We start from the raw sequence: 25,786 nt of genomic DNA, 5'->3' as shown, positions 1-25,786 counted from the left end.
AAAATTCAGGATAAAATTAATAAATTAAAGTCAAATTTAAAAATTAACGACAAAATCGAAAAATTAAAATTAAATTAAAAAAAGAAAGATAAATTTAACAATTCTTCTATATAAAAATGAGAAAAGAAAAAATTTGTGCAATTCGAGTTATAGCTATTTTTGTTCGTATCAAAATTCTACATACGATGTGTAATAAAGAAGCGATAAAGAAACAATAGAAAAAGCAACAAGAGGCCTCCAACGAAGGGAAACGATCCGGGAGGTTAATCTACAAGCTTTTTCCTTGCGATCAAGTTACGACCATTTTGTGTCAGGCCAAGATAAAACGAGCATTCAAAGAAAAAGTAGCCAGACACCTGTTCATCTCCCCAAGTTGATCGTCTCTTTTATTGCGATTTTCAGCCAACAATTACACTACTTTTCAATTATATAATTCCTGACAGTTTTTTTTATCACTGATTTTACTTGAAATACCTTATTTTCCACAAAAATTTAAAATTTAAAATCTTTAATGTACTTTTAAACTAAAAAAAAACAGTAAATTAAGATTAATTAAGAATTAAATTAACATTAAATTAAGATTTATTTTGACAAAATAAAAATTTTTATCGTACTTTAAATTAAAATTAAAATTTAATTTTTATTAAAAAGAAACAAGAATAAAAAAGAAAAATAGAGTTAAATTTTCTTTCTTCAAAAAATCAAACAATATTTGTTTATTTTTACTACTAAATATTTTTACACTCTTACAGACGAATATTTAAACGATTATTTTCTTTAAATCGTGAATTTGTATTCTTAAGAAGATTGATTCATTGGAAGCCTCTTGAGGGGAGAAACCAAACCAATAACAAAGAAAGAAAATTTGTCAAGTGTCGCTTGGGACAAATGTTTGGGTATTTTGTCTTAAAAGAGAGAAAAAAAGGGGAGAGAGAGAATATGTGTGAAAGAGAGACATGGAGAGAGAAACATCAAAGTCAGAAGTATATTTTAAAGACAATTAAACCCAAATAAAACAAAATTCACAATTTAATTAAATTGCAATTTTGCAAAATTGAAATATTGAAATATTGCAAAAGTTGCAAATTAAATATAAAAAAATCTGAAAATGTAAATTAATTTGAATCAATTTAATTTGATTCAATTTGATATAAATTAATTCGATATAAATTAATTTGACACAAATTAATTCGATAGAAATTAATTCGACATAAATTAATTTGATGTAAATTAATTCGATATAAATTAATTCGATACAAATTAATTTGATATAAATTATTCCGATATAAATTAATTTGACAAAAACTAATTAGATATGAATTTAATATAAATAGAAAATAATTTTAATTATTTGTTCTGCTTTTAAAAAAAAATGCAATAATTACAGTTCGTAATTTTATTGCAACAGAAAAAAATATTGACTAAGTGGATTAAAAACAACACTGAAAAAAATGAATACTTCTGACTTTGATATTGAACGTTTTATCACTTGAAAGGACAGCCAGCGGCATTTTTTTGGGAACAGATGTTGAAAACGGAGTTGAATCTGCAGGATACTCAAGGTTTACTGGACCTGGAAAGCAGGACCTGGAAACAAAGGATTAAGAATTTCATCCTCTTGAGTCACATTTAATGGACAATTTTTCTCGTTGCTTCGAAATTTTTCCATGCTGATGACACTTGCTTTTGGTTAGCTGCATTTTTTCATAACTTCTCTTCGGCTGTATTAGAATTCCATCTTGGCTTTCTAAAGAATCCTCACCTGCTTTATTTAATTTTAATTTAATTGGCATTCAAAATTGCCATTAACATTCGTCCTTTTTTCACACAACTGTTTACGTAAATTCATCTTCAATCAATGACAAAATTGACACTCGAGAGAAATGTCAAAAAAAAAAAAAATATTTTTCTGCAATCTAAAAAAAATTCTTAATCCGAACAAGTAAATAATTTTGTTATCAGTTATTTCACTAAAACAAAAAAAACAAGTAAATTATTTTGGGAATAAAATGATAAATAAAGAACTAAAGTTTCAATGAAAAAATAAATATTTGCCGATAGAAAAAAGCAAATATTTGATAATAGATTTAAAAAAAAAACAGAATTTCTCTCGACGTGTGTAAATCGTCAATAAATCACACGCAAAAATGAGACTAACTTTATATGATCGATTCGACGTGTTCTCTTCTACATTTTAACTATAGAAATATTAATTCATTCATATAGGAGATTAAAAGAGAAAAAATAAATTCAACAATTTGAAGAGATCACGTCGAGAATCACAAACGAGGGCGCACGCAATCTATTTTTCAAACACACTTTTATTATTCTTGGGAGAAGTAAAACAAAAAGAAAAGTCGTCGGTACATTTTGACATTTAAAATGAGATTTTGAATAAAAAAAAGAAATTTCAGAATATTGACATTATTGGGGGGGTAGTGTAGAGACGGAGCAGAAGTAGAAGGAGACATATACCTGTGCTTCGTTCTCTCAAAGGGGAGAACGAAAAACTTTGTTTGCATTTGAAAGCTGACCAACAGGAAAAATAGTGCAATTTCTGATTGTCAATTTTCAAAGTCAAAGTGATTTCGCAGAATGGAGAAAATATATTTATTTAAAAAAAAAAAAAAAAATACAAAACAGAAGAACAAAAAAAAGAAAGTATTTCTCTTATGTGGAAAAATAAGAAATTGAGTTTTGTTTTTTCTTTCTTTTTTTTCTAGATTTATATTTTTTAAAAGACTTACCTCATATTGATGAGATATTGTGCCAGCGCTACAGAATCTGGATTTCCAGTTATTGTGATCGTACGATCTGTAGCACCACCCTCTCTCTCCTCACAATTGCTGATTCTGATCATTGCTCCGGAGATTTGACGAATTTCAGCGATCTTGGTTCCAGCTTTTCCAATGATACAGCCAATCAATTCATTAGGCACAGTCATCTCGTGCGTTTGGTTGTTGGCTGCCGGCTGCTGTCTGTTTGTATTACTGGTCCGCAACTGACTTCCGGCCAAAGCCGCCAGCGCTGTGTTTGAAAAGAAAATTCAAATTTTAGTCAAAACGATTCAATATTGTCTTTAAAAATTAACAAAATAAAGAAATAAAATAAATAACTAAACAAATAACTAAATAACTAAATAACTAAATAAATAACTTAACAAATAACTAAATAAATAACTAAACAAATAACTAAATAAATAAAATAAAAAAATAAAATAAATAAATAAATATAATCCTTCCTCTATGAAGGAGCAAAAAAATTTATAAAACGAAAAAAAAACTCTTTTTTCTAATTAAAATTTCAGCGTATCAAAAATTGGAATTTTTCCAGTTGCTTATTAGTACTATGGAAGTTAAAAAGGATTTTTGTTTTCATTTCTGAAATAAAAAGTTTTTCCATTAATAATTATTACATTTTAAACTCAAACGAAGTGACACCGTGGTATATGAGAAAATGAAGAATTAAAAAAAGAATCGCTGAGTAATTTCATTCCTCATATAGGTCACACATTAATGAACAATAGAATATCAACAGAAAGAGGTCAATTCTATAAATGCTTTGGGGAAAAAAAATAATTGAATAAATCACTATATTCATAATTGAATAAATAATTATTTATTCAAATGAATAAATTATTTGTTCAATCCTAAAAATGATTTTCTAACAATTATGAAAATAACTATAATTTAAAAATAATAATTTATTCATCTAGGTAAAAGCGAATAATTTGAAAATAATAATGAAAAACAATAATTTAGTCAATTATGAAATGAACTATGAAAATTATGACAATAAAAAATTATTTTATCAAAATTAGGAGAATAAATATAATTATTTATTAAATTATTTTCATTAATTTGGTAAAATAATTTTACATAGTTGAATAAATAATTATTTCATTATAAAAATTTTTATTACAAAAATAAAAAATTATTTATTTAATTATGAAAAATTATTTTATCAAAGTTATGAAAATAAATAATATGAAAAAATTAATTTTCATTAAAAAATTTAATTATTGCATTCTATTAAAATTGTAAAAAATCATTTAATTCCTAGGAAGAATTTTATTTTTCATAAAAATAATTTAATTCTAGCGAAGAATTTATTAAAATTTTAGAAAATACAATTTTATTAAAAATTAAAAAAAAATAATTGAATCCTTTCGTAGAATTTTATTTTATTAAAATATTTTTATTAAAATTGTATTAAAAATAATTGAATTTCTGCAAAGAATTTTACTATTTATAAAAATAATTGAATTCTAGCGAAGAATTTTTTAAAATTGTAGAAAATAATTGAATTCTTTCGGAAAATTTTATTATTTATAAAAATAATTTAATTCTTGCAAATAATTTTAATATTTGTAAAAATAATTGAATTGTTTTGAAGAATTTATTAAAATTTTAGAAAATACAATTTTATTCAAAATTAAAAAAATTCTATTAATTTATATTAGAAAATAAAAAATTTTGTCAGATTTAGTAATTTGCACAATAATAAGTTGAATAAATAATTGTTCAATTATAAAAAAAAATTTCTATGAAAATTGTGAAAATAAATAATTTTTCATTCAATTATAAAAAATTGTTTTATGAAAATTCTGAAAATAAATAATAATTTATTCATTTATGAAAAATTATTTTACGAAAATTCTGAAAATAAACAATGATTTACTCAATAATGATTGTAAAATAAAAAAAAAGTAAAATTACGATTTTAGCTATTTAATTTATTGCTTAATTTTGATTCTATTTAGACGAAAAAATGAACTAAACGTGTAAAAAGTGAAGAAAATAATCTTACCAGCTGGATTAAGTCCACCAGTGTTAGCGGGTGTTGCTAAACCTCCAAGACCCAAGGCTGCTAATCCGGCTAAAGGACTACTTCCAAGTTTGCCCATCTGTAACAAATACGAACATGTCCACGGCTCAGCACACACCATTTAAGGTGGCTTTTAACAAAAATTTTTTAATTTTGAGGAAATTGACCTACATTATCCTGTCTGCTTTCTCGCTCGTCACTTATATTTAATTACTATTATCGACAACTAATTATGTGACACAATGAAAAAATTCTTAACTTTCATAAAAAAAAACCGTGACTGCATCGTTTTTCTCTCGCTCGTGTCGTCTCCCGATCGATAAAGGTTTAGCATTCTGTTTTAATAAGGCTATTTTTATTTTCAAACATAAAATAGAACTCTTGTAAAGATAGAATTTAATTTTTCAATACAAAAAAAAGAGAGTGAGAGAGAGAGAGAGAGTGGAAGAAATATCAGAGGTTAATTTCTTTTTGGATTGTAAAAAAATAAATTCTTTTTTTGTATGTAATAATATTAAACTTCAACTTCGAGACTTTTCTCGTTTCATCGAACCTTCAGAAAAAAGTTTCGATTGCCAGAGTCTCAGAAAGACAGGTACAAGGGAGAAACATTTACGATCCAAAGCAATCGGAAAACTTCTTTTAACAAGTGTGTTTCCTTTTCCTTTTAAGAACATTCGTTTAACGCTTAGCAATAATATTTCTTCCGGCCAATAACCATTTAATTCTATCTAGGAAAATTTATTTTTTCACTTTTCTTTCTTTTTTCTTCGTCACAAAAATTAATTTTATTTCGTACACTAAATTCTATTTCTCAATTTTTTTTTCAATTTTTCTTCTTTTTTCACAAAAATTTTTACGTTGGAAAAATTAAATACTTTGAAAAAGAATTCTTATTCTTAATTTTTTTTTATTATTTTAAAGAAAAAAAAACGAAAGTTTTTCTTTTTCACAAAAATTTTTACATTGGAAAAATTAATTTTATCTCCTAAAATAAATTCTTTCTCTCATTTTTTTTATTTTTTTTTTGTTTTTTGCATAAAAATTAGACCAAAAATTTTACGTTGGAAAAATTAATTTTATCTCGTAAAATAAATTCTTTCTCTCAATTTTTTTTATTTTTTTGTTTTCTTTTTTTTCATAAAAATTAGACCAAACATTTTACGTTGGAAAAATTAATTTTATTTCGTAAAATAAATTCTTTCTCTCAATTTTTTTATTTTTTGTTTTCTTTTTTTTTCATAAAAATTAGACCAAAAATTTTACGTTGGAAAAATTAATTTTATTTCGTGAAATAAATTCTTTTTCTCAATATTTTTATTTTGAAGAATTTTCTATTTTTTGTTTTCCTTTTTTTTGCATTAAAATTTTTACCTATGGAAAAATAAATTTTATTTCGTAAAATAAATTCTTTTTCTCAATTTCTTCCTATTATTTTAAACAATTTTCTTCTATTTTCATTTTTTCTTTTTCACAAAAATGTTTACGTTCGAAAAATTAATTTTATTTACCTAAAATAAATTCTTTCTTTTACTTTTTTATTTTAACCATTTATTTTTTAAAAAACAATTTTTTGATAATAATCTTTCACTTTCAAGTTTACTTCCAACGCTTTTAGTTCATTTTTTACTTTCAGCTTTGAATTCGAATTCTCTTTTCCAAGTTCTGTTCTTCCTTTTACGATGATTTCATTCGCAGGAAGATTATTTATAAATTTCATAAAAAAAGGAGGAAAAAAATATGACTCTGTCAATAATTTAAAAAAACATCAAGACTTGAAAATGCTACACAGTTTCGAGACCGCCATTAATAAAACAGATGCCCAGGTCGTCTCCTATACCCACGATTTTCGTTCTCGAGGATGCGAGCGAATTTTTCATTTATTTTCTCGGTTTTTGAATATACACATTATTAAATATAGCTATCACTCCGTTTTTGTCACTGAAGGAAAAAAAAGAATGAAATTCGCGCAGGAAAATTGAGTAAAAAATTTTATTTCTCTACTCGAGTTCTTGCTTACATTAACGACAGAGTTTTCTTTTTTTGGAAAAAAAAACGAAAAAAAATATTTCCCTAGAGAAAAAACGTGTTACTCATTCGGAACTGTCGTTTTAATGAAGTTTATAAAGACGACATTTAGTACCAACAGTAACTTTTATTTATAGGAGAAAAACATAGTATATTTTTTGAGTAAAAAAAAAAAATGATGGATAAAATACTTCGTTAAGTGTGTTTTACAGGAAAATTCCAGCTCATCTTCTGGCGATTATTTGGATCACTGGAGGAAACTGGCGAATGGATTTCAAGGGCCTTTAATATCTAGAGAAAAAATTTAATTTAATTTCAAGAATTTATAATCATAAATTAGCTCACATGATATTTTTTTGGAAAACTTGGCATTTTTTTTGTTACTCAATCGCAAATTTATCGTGTTTTTAAATTCTTTTTACTAATTTCTATTCATTTTACGTTTTTTCAGGTGAAAATGTATTTTTAATCTTTCAAAAAGGTCGAAGGTGACAAAAAAATTTTTTTAATTTAAACATCACAGAAAAAAAATTCGAAAAAAAACTGGAATGAATCTAAATTATTTGCTAAAACTAAAGACAGTTATAGACATTCAGATAATAAATTTTTCAAAACTGTACGAAACTTGATCTCCAACTTTCGGAGGAAAAAAATCCACACTTTTTTCTCATCTGGAAACTGAAACTGGTTTAAAATTACTTCAAATAATGCGAAAAAAAGAGTTATTAGATTTGACTTTCGGAAAAAAAGTTTAAATTAGATTTTTTTTTTTTTGGGAAAAAAGTCTTGAATTTTTCTTTTCTTTTTTTTTTGCAACGAAAGTTGAATCTATTTTGAAACGCGCGCAACTACATCGTGCGCGTTGCACTAAAAGTGGGCTATCGATCATTTGACTAAGCTTGGTCCTATGGACTCGTCAGCAGTTTTCAGTGATGCACGACCTCCGAATATACATACTTTTACTTGCGAACACGACTAAATATCGGTTAACCTGGAAATTCAATTTTCCATAAATTATTAAATAATTTCGATTCCATGTTATTGGAAAATATTAAAAATTTGAAATATTTATAGAAGAAAAAAAAAGAAAACACACTGGCAAGGAAAAAAGAAATTTTAATTTGTAAAGAATCATTCTATTGTATACGTTAATTATGAAACACGATCCTACTTTCTGAGTGAATGGTTAATTTTAATTAAAATTCAATGTTTCAAATTTTTTTTTCCCTTTTTGAAGTCGATCAAGTTCGAGATAATGGCAGAATAAATTTTATTTACAATTTTCTTTCAAATTTTTTTAAATTTTATAGAAAAAATAAAAATTTTCTTTCATTTTTTCATTTTAGATGTGAAAATAGAAATTTCCTTTAATTTTCTGAAAGTAGAAATAAAAATAAAATTTTTCTGCAATTTTCTAAAATTTTGTGAATAAAAATTAAATTTCATCTTTAAGTTTTGGAAATTTTATTAATAAACAAAATTTCCTTTAACTTTATCGAGTTTCTGAAATTAAAAAAATTACTTTCAAGTTTCGGAAATTTTAAAAATACAGAAAACGGAATTTTCCTTTAAGTTTCTGAAATTTAAAAAGTAAAAGTTAAATTATCTGAAATTTTAGAAATGAAAATAAAAATTTCTTTCACTTTTTTTTAATTTTAGAAATAAAAAAAAATTTCTTTCAAGTTTCTGAAATTTTAGAAGTAAAAGTTAAATTTTCTAAAATCTTAGAAAAGAAAAGAAAATTTTCATTAAATTTTTTTTAAATTTTAGAAATAAATAAAATTTCTTTCAACTTTCTGAAATTTTAGAAGTTAAAGTTAAATTTTCTGAAATTTTAGAAATGAAAATAAAATTTTCTTTCACTTTTTTGAAATTTTAGAAATAACAAAATTTTTTTTTCTAGTTTCTTAAATTTTAGAAATAAACAAAATTTCTTTCAACTTTCTGAAATTTTAGAAGTTAAAGTTAAATTTTCTGAAATTTTAGAAATGAAAATAAAATTTTCTTTCACTTTTTTGAAATTTTAGAAATGAAAAAAATTTTTTTTCAAGTTTCTGAAATTTTAAAAATGATGATAAAATTTTCCTTCAAGTTTCTAAAATTTAATAAATAAAAAAATTTTCCCTTCAATATTCTGAAATTGTTGAATAATTTAATTTTCCTCAAAGTTTATGAATGTTCAGAAATGAAAATAAAACACTCCTCCAATTTTTTTAAATTTCAGAAATGAAAATAGAATTTTCTCTTAACTTTGCTCGAAATTTCGTGGAAATGAAAAAAAAATGAAGCAACTGATTTTCAATAATTAACATATTCATAATAAATTCAAATATCTGAATAATATTCCATATACTCTCAATTGATTAAAAGCTTGAAACAATATACGAATGTTAGTTTAACTAATTAATTATTATTATATATTTGTAATAATATCAGATAAAATTGATGTGTAACAATAACTAAACTGATGTTTATACGTCAAGCTATTAAATGTTCATTTGTTAAATACAATACCTAACACAAATAATGATGTATGTATATATAAAAAAATATATATACATATATATATATAAAATTGTTTATTATGTACAGATATATAATTATTTATACATACATATTCAAATTGTATACATGTGTATATATCATGTGAGCCAATTATATAAAACCGACGATGAGAAATTTCCAATTATGAGAATATTTATTCTAAATAAATTATTAATTAATTAGAATTTCTTTCTGTGTTAAATATTTTTAATTATCGCGTTCAACAAAGCGAATTAAATTATTTTGTCAACAGAGACTTGAAATAGAAATTAATAATTTACTTTGCTTCTATATTTTAATTATGTATAGACTATATATATAGGAGCTTATTATGGGACGTGTCCCTAAAAAGAGTATAATTTACAAGATGTAAAATATAATAAAAGACTGATTGCTCGTTTACTTGTTTTTTTTTTTTTTTTTTTTGAATTTCACGGAAATGAGGTGAATGATAAAAGTGAAGGGAAAATATGAATCTAAAAAATCAAGAGATTTACAATTATTATCCTAATATGAAATTATCATTTTCTCTCATCAATTTTAATATTAATAAATTTTCTTTCATCAAATTTCTCTTATTTTCCTCTCATTAATTTTTCTTGTAATTTACATAAAAAATTTTCGTATGTATTTAAAATGAATGAATGAATAAATAAATAAAATTTTAGTATTTATTTATTCAATCAATACATTAGTGAGATTTTATATTATTTACAAAAGAAAATTATTTATTCAATTATTTTCATTATTTTGATAAAATAAATTTTCATAGTTTCTATGAATATTATGAAAATAAAAAATGTATTTATTCAATTATAAAAAATTATTTTATTAAAATATGAAAATAAATAATTAGAAAAATATTATGAAAAATAATGATTTCTACAAAAATAAAATTTCAGTTTTTACTTATTTATTTAATAGTGAGATTTTTATATTTCAAAAAATAAAAAACCAAAGTTCAAAAAAAGGAATATTCGAATAATAACGGAAAATAAAAAAATCTCTTCAGTCTTTAGATTCACTTTAAGGAACGATGAAGGATCCTTTTTTTCACAAACGACGGAAAAATTCAATAATATTTCTGTTCTAATCTAAATTATCTAAAAATGCCTAAAAGATTTCCTTAAATGATTTTCTTTTTTTTTCTGGTAATAAAGCTTAAGGGGAATGATTGTTTCTAAAGGACGTCTCTCTAAATAAAATGACGAGACGTGATTTCGTTATAATTACTAATAAAAAAAAGAGAAATTTTTTTTTATTCTTAAGGGCAGCCCACCCTCGCGCAAACTCCTCGCTAATCGATGCTAAGTGACAAAAGCCATGCCAGTAAAGGTTTCTAAGGTGTCAACTCATAATAAATTGTAAGAAACAGGATTATAGATAATTATCTAGAGAGAAAGAGAGAAAGAAAGAATGAAAGAAAGAAAGAAAGAGAGAATGAAAGATAGTGAGAGTAAGAAAAAAGCGATTAAATATAGAAACTATTTTTTCTTTCAAAATTCTTCCAAAAGTTGAAAAAATTGAGTTTTTCCAAAAAAAGTTAATTTTTGCAAATTATTAAATTACAATATTTTCGTATTTTTCGATCAGGTTTTTTTTTTAAATTCAATTTTTTTTAATTACTCTGTAAATTACAAGCAAAATTATAAATCCGCCCATAATTTAGATGATTATCACAGCACCCTTGAATTTCTAGCTTTAATTACAAATTAATTAAACAGGAGCACAGGTGCTAGCAGAAATGTTGAAATATGAATTTCCATTTGTGTATGTAAATAATACAATATTACGTGTAAATATTGAATATTGGCATGTAACTCATTTGCCACATGAGATTAATGATATTTTCGCAATTTGTTCAACTTGAGAAAAAAAATTGAGGGATAAATATCCAAAAATTTAATGTTAAGCTGAGAGTTGTTTTTTTTCTTGTTTATCAAATTATTATTTCTATACGTGCGTTTGCTAAGTGGTTGATTTCAGGGAATGGATGATTGAACGTTGATGAATTCTGACGGGGACAACGTTGAATAGCGATATGCATGATTTTCGAATTAATTCCAAATAATTTGATGATTATATTGCATTACATTAAAAATGAATGGAAAATTGCTATGAAATCTGTAACAGTAAAAAATAAGCAAATAAGTAAATAAATAAAAAAACAAATAGGTAAATAAACAAATAAGTAAATAAATAAAAAATAAATAAGTTAATGATAAGCAATTGAATAAAATAAATAAATTAATAAAGCATTAATGAACGGAAAAAATAAATTATCAATAAATGAATAAATAAAAAATAAAATTTTTAAAAATTTGATTAAAAAATGTATTTTTAAAAAGGAAACAAACACCTTTTCCAAATGATAAAAATGTTGAAAACATATTCTATTAATTTATTGCTTAAGCAGATTTTTAACGAAACAAACTATTTACTTATTTATTTATTTGAACATAAAATAACAAAAAAATTTTTTTAACTAACAATTTTTTCTGAATATTATTTCAGGAAAAAAATTGTCGTAACTTTTTCAAGACAAGAACAAAATTAAAAAATTATTATTCATCAAATTACTGGAAAAGAAAAATTCTAATTTTCTTGAATTGTAATCAAGAAGTGATGAAATTTTATTTCTTTTCTTAAGCATATAAAAATACCGAAACAGGAGTAAAAAAAAGGGGAGGGCAGGGAGTGTAAAAACGAGAGAAAAAAAATAGAAACACCTTCAGTAGTTTCGATAAAAAGAAACCTTTTACCGAATTTGTTGATTAGGTTCTCAATAGAAAAGAAATCCTCAAACAAGAAAAGATTTCCAAAAGAAAAATTAAAATAAGGAACATTTTTTTTTGTTAGGACCACTGAACTATTGCAACGAAAAGTTTTATCATTTAATATCACTTAGTACAAAGTTAATAAACTGTTGCTGGATGAGGAAAACGAGGATTTAATTTTTAGGAGTGCCAGAAGAATACGAAGAAAGTAAAGCTGAGAAAAAAAATGTTTTGAGTATATAAATCCAGTTTCAAAGAAATTATTTTTTTTCCACTTTTTTAACATCTTTGAAACTTTTGGATTGCAACCAGATTAATGGAAATTTTAATTAACATTAAATATCCCAAGTTAGGTGCAAGTTTGTAGACCAAAAAAAAAAAAAAAATTGGTGCAATCACATTGTTTTTAAACACGTGAAAGATTTTTTTTTGAAATAAAAAAGCGTGTGAAAAACAGTGAAGTAAAATTGAGAATCTCTCGTGATTATCAATTGAAAAAAATTAAGTAAGTAATTAATTAATTAGGTAATTTCTCTATGGAGTAAGTAGAATTCATGTTTAAAGCCTTAATATTCCTCACGATTAGCGTTTTAATTTTTAATTGTGCACGAAATTAATTATTCACTTTTCTTAGAAAATTCATTTTATCCTTTGTTAGAATTTGTGATTTTTTTAATTAATGGACAAATTTTCTTTTTTACTAATGGAAAACTGTTATTTTGTCACTGACAAAAAAATTGTTTCCTTTATTAATAAAAAAGTTATTTTCATTAAAAAAAAATATTTAATAAAAAAGATATTTTTTTAATTAAAAAATCTATTTTTTAATAAAAAAAAACCCAATTTTTATTTAAAAAACTTCTTTTTCATTCAAAAAGCTATTTTTTAAATCAAAAATAGCTTTTTTTTATTCAAAAAACTACTTTTTAATAAACAAAAAGCTCTTTTTTATTTAAAAACTCCTTTTTATTCAAAAAGCTACTTTTTAATAAAGAAAAATGTTTTTTTAAATAAAAAAATCTATTTTTATATTAAAAGATGTTTTTTTATTAAAAAAAGCTATTTTTTTATTTAGAAAAATACTTTTTCATTCAAAAAGTTTTTTTTATCGAAAAACCAATTTTCAACTGATAAAAATCTTTTTCAAAAAAAGTAAAACAATTATTAGGTAATGCACAATTATTCAGTTCGCAAAAAAAAATTCTAAGTAAAAATTCGTAGAGTGTTCTTCGGGCAAGTTATTTGCAGTTTTGGTTAGAAAAAAAATGAATAAAATAAAAATAAAAGAGAAAAAAAGCTCATAACTAAAGCTACCTTTCCTCGTGCCATGCATCATATGTTATTCGATTACATATCGAGTCAACCTTTACCCTCTTTTTTTTCATTTGACCGACTTTGAAAAATGCTCCGCGTTTTATTTATTATTTATTGTTATATATCCGGGTGAAGAAATACGAGTGGATTTCGAAATTCTATTTCAGTGTCTTCCTGTGAAAAGTACATTGCAGTTGAAAGATTATCTATTGAAATTGTATTTTTCTACTTTACTCGCAAAAACTATAACGTTGCATTTGAAACAAAAATGACAATAAAAGTTAAAAATGTAAACACTTTATTTAAAAATTGAATTGCCCTGAGAATATTTATTTAACGAAATAAATTTAAATAAATAAATTTTTTATATTTTTAAATAATTTTTTTCTACTTTATTAAACAACAATTTCTATTTTCAAACTTTTTATTTAATTACTACTGATTAATTTAGATTGAAACCAGTACTGCAATGAATTTAACTAAATAATTGCGAATAATTCATAAAAATGTTTTTAATAAAAATTTTCACACTGTTTCACTAATTTAAAGTGCAAATTATATCGACACGCGAATTTATTTCTCGTAGAAATTCTTCATGAATGTCGATATTTTTTTTCATGTTAACATGTTAACTTTATAAATAATTACTGATTAGTGTGTAATTTACTATTAAATATTCTGAGGGAGAACTTAATTAAAAATCCACTCGTAAATTCCTATTTTTTTTGCTTAATTGAAAATAATCACTAATGCAAAAAAAAATAACAATTAGTGAAATTTTATTCAAAAAAGAAAAAATTGATTCCCAATTAAGAGATTTAACAGAAGAGTTGAAAATTTATTTTAATTAAAAATAATAAATAAAAAAAGAAAGATCATTTTGAAAAATAATTGACGTCGCAGAAAAATGAAATAAAAAAACCGAAATAAAAAAACTGAAATTAAAAAATGAAATAAAATAAAAAAATAAAAATAAAATGAAAAAAAAATAAAGACAATTGTTAAGGAAAAAATAATTATTATCGAGAAAAGTTTATTTTCCGTGGAAAATATTTTACTTTAAAAAACGAAATGGTTGAAAAATTAATTAAAATTCAATTATTAAATTGAAGTTTAATTAATAATAAAAAAAAATGGCGGATTATTTTCCTCGAGGGATTCGATTGAGTCGATTGTAAAATTGAAAAACTTGTAATATAAGAAGAAATATTCTTAGGACTCTATAAAAGCTTGTTAGAAGACTTTCTTTTTTTTTGTAGCAGTAGTTGTTGTTGTTGTTGTTGTTGCGATTTTTCAATTCCCTTTTTCTGATCAGACGACATTTTGCGATGGGAAATCCGTTATTGTGCGACTCGTGAGTAAGCATTCATGCTAAGCAGGTCTGTATCACTTCCTCAATAAAAATAGAACATTTAAAGGATAGTTAACAAGTAGGATATTGTTTTTTTTAATCCGCAAAGTTTGAAGTCTCGACAATAAAAAAAAAAAATTATTCGTGTAATTAACAAAAAGAAAAAAAAAATACTTAACTTTCATTGTCATGAGAGTTAATTACATTTTTCTTTTCAAAAAGACAATTTCCATTTTTTTAGGAGCAGAAAAAAATATAATGAAACGAGTATCACCGAGACGACAACCGCGGATTAAACGCACAGACTGATCAAACGCACGACAGGAAAAATGCAATTCAGAATTAATTTAACTTTATCCAATAAGCAGTAGCAGTTCAGAAATTGAAATTTGACGGAAAGAGTCCATTTATCGCCAAGGTGGTGAAATTGCTCTCTTTTTCTTTGCTTAATGTTAAAAATTAATTTCAATTTTAATTTTTGACTTAATTCAATTTTTATTCTCTTCAGAATTTAATTCGATTTGGATTTTATTTATCATTTAACTCAATTCTAATTTTATTTAGAACTTAATTCAAAATTTATTTTAATTTTAATTCAATTTTTATTTAATTCAAAAATTTAATTCAATTTTTATTTAATTCAAAAATTTAATTCAATTTTTATTTTATTCAGAATTTTCTTTGTAAAACGAATCCCATGAAGTATCAAATTAACCTCTCATTTTTTCATTGATCTTCCTTCTGTAACAAATTTCTTTTTATCAAATTAATCTTTACCAGGAAGTCATAAATTTTTCTCCAGTATTAATAAATTATTTACTAAATTAATTAAAAAGCAGAGCATAAAAGAAGAGGAAAATTGTTGTCTCTTTTTTTTCGAAAAAATCTTTTATGCTCGAGAATCAACGATGAGACATTTTCCTAGCGATAAATGGTGCTCTCTTTCGTCAGAGGCAAACGAACGAAAGGAAGGCAAAAAAAGAGTGTGAGAGAGAGAGACAGAAAGAGAGAGAAAAGAAGTTTCGAATGGGTCGTGCTGCATTCTCCTTTCGTGCAAGGTTCTTTGATATCTGAGAAAGGACAAGTAAAGAGAAAAAAAAATAAAAAAAAAAAAATAAAGAAGACTAAAGGAAAATGGCAAAAGGAAAAAATGGAAAACAGACTGGAGAGAGAGAGAGAGAAAGAGGAAAAAAATAGAAAGAAGTCGATCGGTTGATCGGGATAATAAAAATAGACAGGTACTCGTTCTGGCTGCTCGCATTTCTTCTTGGCGTGCTTATCGCGGTCGCGTTTTCCTTGCATTCTTTTCCTGACATGCATCGGATTCCTGTGTCCATTCGATAGGACGCGCAGGTTTTTACTACAAAAGAACAACTCTAGCCTTTGGAACGTTAGTAATTTTTTTTAACATTCTTTTTTTTTTCTTTTACAAGGGGGTTAAAAGACGTGTTTAAGACAATAGGTATTAGCATTGGAAAAACAATTGTGAAAAACAGAGAAGGGTCAGAAAACATTAACATTACGTGCAAACATGTAACAAAAAAAATAGAAAGGTTAATAGAATGTGACACAACTATCGTCAACAAATTGCGATATGACACTATTTCTCCGTAAAATATTCTCAACATTTTATCATTATTTATATATTAATAATATAATATAATTATTAATTAATATTTAATTATATTTCTTATTATTGTTACTCGGAAAAAAATGAATATTAAATTCTGTAACAGTATTTTACAATTTGAGAAAAAAAGACGACAAAGCGAAATTTTGATGTACAAAATTCAAAAGTTTAAAAAAAATTATATGAAATTTAGTAAAATTATATTAAAAATTGATTCATTTTTTTAAAATTTGATAAAATTACTAAATTTCGAAGTTTTTTTTAAAGTTTAGTATTTATTATATAAAAATTTTGCTTTGTCGCATTTTCTGTCCAAATTTGCAAAATATTTTTATAAAATTTAATATTTATATTCTTCCCGGGTCTCGTTATTATTATTATTACTTTTATTTTCATTTTTATATATCATTTTTATATTATTATTATATTATTTTATTATTTTATTATTATTTATAAAATGAAGAAAATGTTGTCTAAAAATAAAATCTCCAAATCTCGTCTACAAGTGAAAAATCCAAGAAATAGTGTCGAAACGGCAATTGTTCCAATCATCGATCGAAATGTCACGTAATTATTAGAAGGAAAGCAATTAACGGACAGGTGAAAAAGAGTGGCTCAGGCATCTTCCGGGAAGGCGACGATTACCAGCGATTAAAATTTCGTGAAAAGAAAAAGACGTTTGAGTTTGCGATAAATCGTCGCGTTTCGGGACGATTCCCTCAAAATCGGAAAGATTATTATCGAGCACAAAGCAAGGAGCTTTTGAGGGTTGTGTTGCATACGTGATAGTGGTCTTGAGGAAAAGTTTTAAGGAGAAGAGACAGAGATAGACAGAAATAGAGAAAGAGAAACAGAGACAGAGAGAGAAAGAGAGAATAGACAGAGATAAAAGGCTTTTTTTTCTTTTTAAAAGAGAGAGAAAGAGAAAATATGGCCATTTCAATTTCTGATCTATCTCAATTCTCTCGGAAGATTCCACGTGATACCGCCAATCTCAAATCTCAATAAAGACCTCTAATTGTAAGAGGCACTTGAAACTTCATCTCGAGTCTGGCTCATTGCTCAAATACGCCACCGACACCAGTTAGTAAGATAAGTGCAAAATTTTATTAAAATCCATTAGACAAATTTATTTGCATTTCTAGTTTGTAAGTTCAAGTGTTTCAAGTGGTTATTAACATTGCTTTATCGTTTTCGATAAAATTCAATTACTTTGACTTTATGTAATTTCGATAATAATTAAATTGAAAAGGGAAAAACAAAATTCTTTTCGGTTTCTTTGTCATTAGAAATAGAGAAGAAATAATAGTTGACTGGTAAAAATAAAAAATTTCTCCATGAGGAAGCGAAAAATAAAAATTCTCTTAGTTTCTTTTATATTGGTAATAAAAAAATAATTTAGTACATACTAGAAATAAAAAATACTTTCTCTACAAGAGAGGAAATGAAAATTCTGTTGAAAAAAATTTGTTTAGTTTCTTTCTCTTTAGTAATAAGAAACTAGAAGAATTTTTATTTATTTCTTTATTTTTAGTATCGAATTGTTATTTTTTATTGCCAATGAGAAAGAATTTTTATTTTTTGCTTCCTACCATAAGAAATATTTTCATTCTTAGTATTGAAGTATTATTCTTTTTATTACTAATGAGAAAGTAACTGAAAGAATTTTTTTTTTTGCTTTAATTTTATTTCTTTTAAGAAGAAAAAAATAAACAATCTTTAAAAAAATTCTTCTAGATTCTTTTTCATTGTTCCTCACTGTTTATTTTTATCATTTTATCGTAGAAAAAAAATTCAAAAAGCAAAAAATAAAAATTCTTTTAGTTTTTTCCTCATTTTTTATAAAAGAGTTTTTACTTTTGTTTCTATTAGCAAGCAAAAAACAAATATTCTATTAAAAAAAAATCTTTTCCTTTTCTTTTTATTGTTTTGCACTGAAAATATTTTGTTGAATACAATTTTTATTTTTTGGGAATTCTTATCAATTTTCTACTACAACTTAAGTAACGAAAAAAAGGAAAGAAAAATTACAAATTTTGAATTAAATAGTAAAACATTACTAAAAATTAGCTAAAATGCTTACTAATCTATTAGAGGACGAGACTATTTAGTAAATCAGAATTAGAGACAAAAAAACTATTTTTTACCTTCTCAAATCTGAACCAGCGAAAATCCCACTGATTTTAGAATTTAAATTTAATAGAATATTTATTTTTCGCTTCCTAAGATTTTTATTTTTCCTAAAATTTTTATTTCTATTGTTTAACTTTTATTTGCTTTATTACTAATGAGAATGAAACTGAAAGAATTTTTTTCAATCAAATTTTCTTTTTGCTTTAATTTGTTTTTTAAGAAAGCAAAAAGAAAAACAATGAGAATGAAACTAGAAAATTTTTTTTTAAATATATTTAAAAAAAAATTTTCTAGTTTCATTCTCATTGTTTTTCACAGAAAATATTTTTTTTAATACAATTTTTTTTAGGCAACAAAAACTATAAATTCTATTAAAAAGAATTCTTTTAGTTTCTCTCGCATTGTTTTTTCACTAAAAGAATTTTCTCTAATAGAATTTTTATTTTTTGTCATTAAGGAAGCAAAAAAAAAATTCTATTTAAAAAAAAGTTCTTTTAGTTTCTTTCTTATTTTTTTTTTTTTTACTGAAAATATTATTTATAATACAATTTTTGGTATTTTGTTTTCTTTTAGGAAGCAGAAACTATAAATTCTATTTTAACAAAATTCTTTTAGTTTCTTTTTCATTGTTTCCCACTGAAAATTATTTTTAACACAATTTTTATTTTTTTGCTTTAATTTATTTTTCTTTTAGGAAGCAAAAAATCAAAATTTTATTAAAAAACACTTTTAGTTTCTTTCTCTTTTTTTTCCAAAAAGAATTTTTTCTAATTATTTTTTTCTGTTAGAAAGCAAAAAATAAATATTCTATTTAACAAAACTTCTGTTAGTGTTTTTCTTCTTAGAAAATAATTCGATACTAAAAGAAAACGAATTAAAAACTAATTAAAAATTCTTTTAATTTCTTATCTTAGTATTAAAAAAATAATTCATGCTAAAAAATAAAAATTCTATTTAAGTTTCCAAGAATATAAAACTAATTGCTTGTCTAAGTAATTAAAAACTATTGGTATTAATTAAAATCTATTTAATTAATATTAAAAATCTATTATTACTGATGGTTGAGATGAGAGAGTAAAATTGATTAATTACGACTAAAATTCCAAACTGCGACTATACAGTTACAAAGAGAGAAAAATAATTTCGCCAAAAAGCAAACGTTCGGCAAAGCAAATAAATAAAAACAGAGATTGACAAGTGTCACGTGGATCGTAAAAGAAATAAAAAAAAGAAAGAAAGAGAGAGAGAGAGAGAAAAAGAGGATTTACAATATTGGACACGGTGCTCACGTGTTTGCATTGGACAAATGTGTTTCTGATAAGTGATATTTAGGGGTGGGTGGGGGGGTTTGTTGGTTCAATGGGACTTGGGGGTGGATCACGAAAAACAAAAGACTTACGGCGTCTGCCACGAGGTGTGCGGGCGGGAGGGCTGCCTGCAAGTGTCCACTCTTCAGCAGGGGGTCGGCGAGGCCTGCCACGCTGGCGTGTAAGGGTTGAAGGGGATGATGGGGATTGAGATGGGCCGGGAGGAGAGGATGCCCGTGAGAAGCAGCGAAGGGCGAGGAGGGGTGAGCCGCGAAGGGCGAAACTGTCAAATTATGGCTGTTCAGCGAGGGTGGGGGAGCGTGCCCGATAGCGGGGGCAACGGGCATTTGCATTACTGTACTTACGTCCGAGTGGGCGGGCACCGCGTAATTACCCTGGATGGTGAATGCTTGCCCACCAGCCAGGATCACTGGCCCACCAACTTGGGGTTTAGGGCGATAAGGGATCGTGGCACCTTTGGGAGGGGACTGAAACAAAAAATCAAAAATTAGCCATTAGACAATTGTCATCAATCACATTTCATGCAAAATATATTTTACAATAATAATAGTCATATTTATTTATCTGTTATTTTGATGAAAAAAATTTTTGATATCTGTACAATTATTGTTTACACAAAAGAAAATAGTGGCAAATAATTGAATTAATTAATCAATGTCAAGAATATTGTATTCCGGATTTTGTTTCATTCTTCTATTCAATTTTTGAAGAAATTCTTGAAAATAATTTTATTTTTATAAAAAACAATATCAAAATTTTCGAAAATAACTGAAAGTCTTTTTAAAAATTTTAATTAAGTATAAGAAAAAATTGAATTCTTCCGAAAATTTTCATTCAAATTGTATTGAAAATAATTAAATTCCTGCGAGGAATTTTATTATTTAAAAAAATTATAAATTAATTCAAAAATTCAATTATTTCAATAAATAATAATATTCTTCGCAGGAACTCAATTATTTTCAATACAATTTTAATAAAACTGACCAAAAAAATTAAATTATTTTCAATACAATTTAATAAAATTTTTGGAAAGAAATCAATTCTTTCATAAATTTTAATAAAATTCTTTACAGGAATTCAATTACCTTCAATACAATTTCATTACAATTTCTCGAAAGAATTTTTTTTAAAGAAAATTCTACGAAAGAATTCAATTATTTTAACAAAACAACAATAATTGAATTCATTGAAGACATTTAATTCAAAAATTGTATTAAAAATAATAAAATGCCTACAAGAAAATTTAATTATTTATTGAAATAATTGAATTCTTTCAAAGAATTTTATTACAGTTTAAAAATTTAATTGAATTCTATCAAGATATTTATTAAAATCATTAAAAAATATTTGAATTCCTACAAAATATGTCATTCGTTTGGAAAATTTGATTCAAATTGCACAGAAAATAATTGAATTTCTGTGAAGAATTTTATTATTTTACGAGAATAATTGAATTTTTGCGAAGAATTTTATTTCCATTAATTGTAACATTCTTTCCAAAAATTCAATTATTTTGATAAATAAAAAAATCTTTGGAGGCATTCAATTACTTTTAAAACAATTGTTAAAGAAAAATTTTCAAATGAATTCAATTATTTTAATTTTATGAAAAATTTAAATAATTTTTAATTTTAAAAATAATTTCATTCTTTTAGAAAATATTATTAAAATTGCATTGAAAATAATTGAATTACTTTGAATTCTTTCGAGAAATTTTATTAAAATTGTATTGAAAATATGTGAATTCCTGCAAACAATATTATCTTTAAAAATAATTGAATTCTCACAAGAAATTTTATAATTTTTAAAAATAATTGAAATCCTCAATTAATTATATTACGTCTTATGAATATAATTGAATTATTTTGAGAAATTTGATTAAAATTTTTAAAAATAATTAAATGCTTTTGCGACATTTAATTCAAATTGTATTAAAAATAATTAAATTTGTATAAAAAACAATATTCAACATTTTTGAAAATATTTAAAAGCATTTTATAGAATTAAAAATAATTCCATTTTTTCGAGAAATTCCTGCAAAGAATTTTATTATTTATAAAAATAATTCAATTTTCAATTATATTCAGAAATTTTATTAAAATTGTAATTAAAAATAATTGAATTACTGCAAAGAATTTTTTTAAAATTTATGAAAATATTTGTATTCTAGAAATAAATTTAAATAAAACTGAAAATAATAAATAATAATAATAATTACTTAATATAATTGAATCTTTAAAATTTTTGAATAATTTCAGTTTCAAAAAAATTACAAATATCCTTATTTTATCATCTAAACAACAGATTAGGACTAGATTTTGTATCGGAGAATTTCTTCAATCAAATTTTTTTTCCAAATCTAATAATATTGTTAAACTTTGAAAATTCGATAATAATAAATAATAATTTGCTAATTTTCAATTTTCATAACTTTCGAAATTTTCGATTTCGATTCAATTTAATTGTAAGTCGACTAATTATTCCCGTTTTTATTATTAATATCATTAAACTAGAATAAACATTAGAAGAAATTCTCAGAGAAATAAATAAATTTAATTATGTAAATTAGAGGGAAAAATCTAAGATTTGAATAATTTTTCTTTCAAGTTTTTTTTGTGGAAATATGTATGTGTGTGTAATGCATTGAGTTTGAAAAAAATGTTCAATGATTCATGCAAATTGACAAGAATCTTGCACCGATTATTTTTTTCACTTTATTGATCAAAAGGTTTGTTCACTTTGAATCTTGCTTTTGTTTTCATTTGAAACTATATATCAGTGCAAGATCTGTGTAACTTCGAAAACAACCTATCAGCGTCTTTGAGATAATAGATTGAAGCAGCAAGTTTTAAGGTAAACAAGAGAGCGTTGTGAATATTAATAAGCGATTTGCTATAGAAATTGATTCTAAATTTGTTTTTCCAAGAGATTCATCAAAGATTTTCTAAATGAAATGTTAAAATTCTAATATTTTAAGTTTTAACAGTAATGAGTATACATTTATTTTTAATACTTATTAATTAGTCTGTACTTTGGAATTTATTATTATTTTAATTAATTTATAATAATAATAATATTACTATTATCATCGTTATTAAAACTAATTAATAAAGTTTAAGACGCTAATGGTGTTTCAACTTAACGTAAGAAAGTATTGTCTAAAATTATGTAAGGTAATATTACAATCAAACACTGCTCTATAGTTCTGTTAATCATTTCGAGTCTTTTACGTTTTAATATAATTCTTTTCTTCAATATAATTCTTTCTAAAATTTTTTTTATAATTATTTTTATAATTTTTTTCTCTAATTCTTTCTATTTTAATAAAAAATAATTACAATTTTGATTGTAATAAAATACTACATAATTTTAGAGAGAAATTGTTTTGTAAAAGTGAGGTTGGTAGTAAAATGCAGTGACAATATTATTTTCTATAAAACTATAGAAAATAATAAAATTAAGTTTTTGATCTCGCAATTAATGCGACGCAACGAGCGTGATTGGCTGCTAGACTCTACACAATTCTGTTACCATCTCTGCAGAATATTAATGAACCAATAATCAATTTTCTCTTAAATTCTTTTCCTCTTAAAACTTTGTTTTTTATGATAAAAAATATTTTGTTCACCTAGATACTATTTGCGCTATAAAAAATATTTTTTTTTCTCTTTTAAAATAATATTTTAAGTTTTTTTCCTACTATTAAAAATTTAATCCCCTTTTAAATATTTTTCTGTATATAAAAGAAGTTATAAATCTTATAAAGACTTTTTTTAAAAAAATATGAAACCCTCGTAAACAAAAATTTACTCTCACAAACATAATTTATTTTTATAAAAATAATTTTTTAGAGAAAATTTTTTCACTAAATTTTATTTTTTTTTTTGTGAAAGTGATTATTAATTTAAAAGAAAAATTCTTCTTTCCAAATACACATGTAAATTTAACAATGAAATGGTGAAGAAAAAACAATTCATTCGAAAATTATTCCTCGGAGGAAGATTAAAAGATCTCAGTGGATGATGTACCTTCTTAAAACTTTTAGAATTCTCTGCAAGAGGTTCATGTGTAGAGTCGAGCTTCACGCTTGTAAGGATAAAGGGTTTTGCAAGGCTGCAGTAATGGTTGTACGAGGGATATAAAGCCGTTCTGTTCTCTACCGAGTCATTCAAAGGGGGACTTTGGATGTTAAATAAAGACAAAATGAGAAAAAGAAAAAAAATTGTATAGGCAACACACGGTTTACAAAGGAGAACAAGTTCGTTCAAGCGTCTGTTCTAAGACTACGGGGGATCACTCCAGTGTTTTTCGTTTCTTTTTCTTTTTTCCTGTTTTTTTGTTTTGTTTTTGTTTTTACTCAAAAAAAAAAAAAAAAAAAACAGTGTTTCGTAAAATGTTGAATAATCAAAATTTCCCCGCAGGTCTTGTTTGTAAACTTTCATAATTATTGTAATTAATATTTCCATTGTTTAATTATAATTACTTTCATTATTTCACTGCAATTATTATTTTCATTAATTAAATTGTAATTCATGTAATGATTCTTCAATGATGGATTTTTAAATAAAAAATTAAATAATTTGAAAAATTTTTCAATGAATTTTAAAACAGGAAAAAAGTGATATTATTTAATCAGGGTTGCCAACAATTTAATTCTCTTCAAAACAATTTAATAAAATTTTTCGATAGAAGTCAATTTTTGCCATAAAATTTAAAAAAATACTTTGCATGGATTCAATTATTTTTACTCCAATTTTATTAAAATTTTTCAAAAAAAAATTCAATTATTTTTAAACTGTAATAAAATTCTTCGTAAGAATTTCAATTATTTTCAAACCAATTTTATTTTTTAATAAGTATTTACTTATGATAATTACAATTTAAAATTAATACCTCGAAAGAATTCAATTATTTTCAATAATTTTAATAAAATTCTTCGACAGAATTAAATTATTTTCATCGCAGGAATTCGATTATTTTCAATACAAATTTAATAAAATTTCTCCAAAAGAATGAAATTTTATAAATAATAGAATTTTCGAAGGAATTCAATTATTTTAATAGAAATAAAATAATTGAATTCATACGAGAAATTTTATTCAATAATTGTATTAGAAATAATAGAATGCCTGCAAGAAATTTTATTATTTCTTGAAATAATTGAATTCTTAGGAAAAATTTTATATTTCATGGAAATAATTGATTTTTTGAGAGAAACTTTATTAAAAATTTGAAAATAAATAAATTCTTACCAGGTATTTAATGAAAGTTGTATTAAAAATAATTGAATTCTTTTAAAGAATTTTGTTAGTTTTAAAAAAATTTGAATTTTTTACAGATAAAATTATTAAAATTAATTAAAAAGATTTGAATTCCTACCAAAAATTTTATTATATTTGAATAATTGAATTCCTGCGGAGAATTTTATTATTTACGAGATTAATTGAATTCTTACGAAGAATTTTATTGAAATTTTTTCAAATAATTCAATTCATTTGAGGTTTTAATTAAAAATTTGTTTACATAATAAAATTTTTTGCAGGAATTAAATTTTTTTCATAAATAATAAAATTTCTTGTAGGAATTTAATTATTTTTAATACAATTTTAATAAAATTTCTGGAATGAATTCAATTATTTTCAAAAATTCTTATAAAATTTTTTATTATAAGAATATTGAATTCTTATAATATTAAATATTTTGTATTATTTTTTTTTAGGAAATTTCAATTATTTGAAGAATTTGTAATTATCATTGGAAAAAAAGAAAGGAAATATTTTCATAAATTTATAACTCGAACGTCACTTAATTATTTTCAAAAATTCCAATAAAAACCTTTTAAAAATTCGAGTTT

General features: G+C 23.7%; 1 protein-coding gene across 4 annotated transcripts in view; it reads right to left on the bottom strand.

Annotated features, from left to right (window-relative positions):
• Window positions 1-25,786, bottom strand: part of LOC122512963 (poly(rC)-binding protein 3) — a 78,445-nt gene that overhangs the window by 11,028 nt on the left and 41,631 nt on the right. For 2 of the 4 annotated variants that reach the window (XM_043629161.1, XM_043629160.1), the window contains exons 5-7: window positions 20,277-20,399; window positions 4,810-4,906; window positions 2,748-3,027 (exon numbers count right to left, since the gene is read on the bottom strand). In XM_043629161.1, the coding sequence (XP_043485096.1) occupies window positions 2,748-3,027; window positions 4,810-4,906; window positions 20,277-20,399 (500 nt within the window). Of the gene's footprint in view, window positions 1-2,747; window positions 3,028-4,809; window positions 4,907-20,003; window positions 20,400-25,786 lie in introns of all 4 variants that reach the window. The other 2 variants (XM_043629157.1, XM_043629159.1) reach the window with 1 other exon arrangement.

This window comes from Leptopilina heterotoma, unplaced genomic scaffold, assembly GCF_015476425.1.
Source record: "Leptopilina heterotoma isolate Lh14 unplaced genomic scaffold, ASM1547642v1 Lhet_13, whole genome shotgun sequence".
NCBI classification, from domain to species: domain Eukaryota; kingdom Metazoa; phylum Arthropoda; class Insecta; order Hymenoptera; family Figitidae; genus Leptopilina; species Leptopilina heterotoma.
The sequence above is the reverse complement of the archived record's forward strand: the minus strand, read 5'-3'. Positions and strand labels throughout refer to the sequence as shown.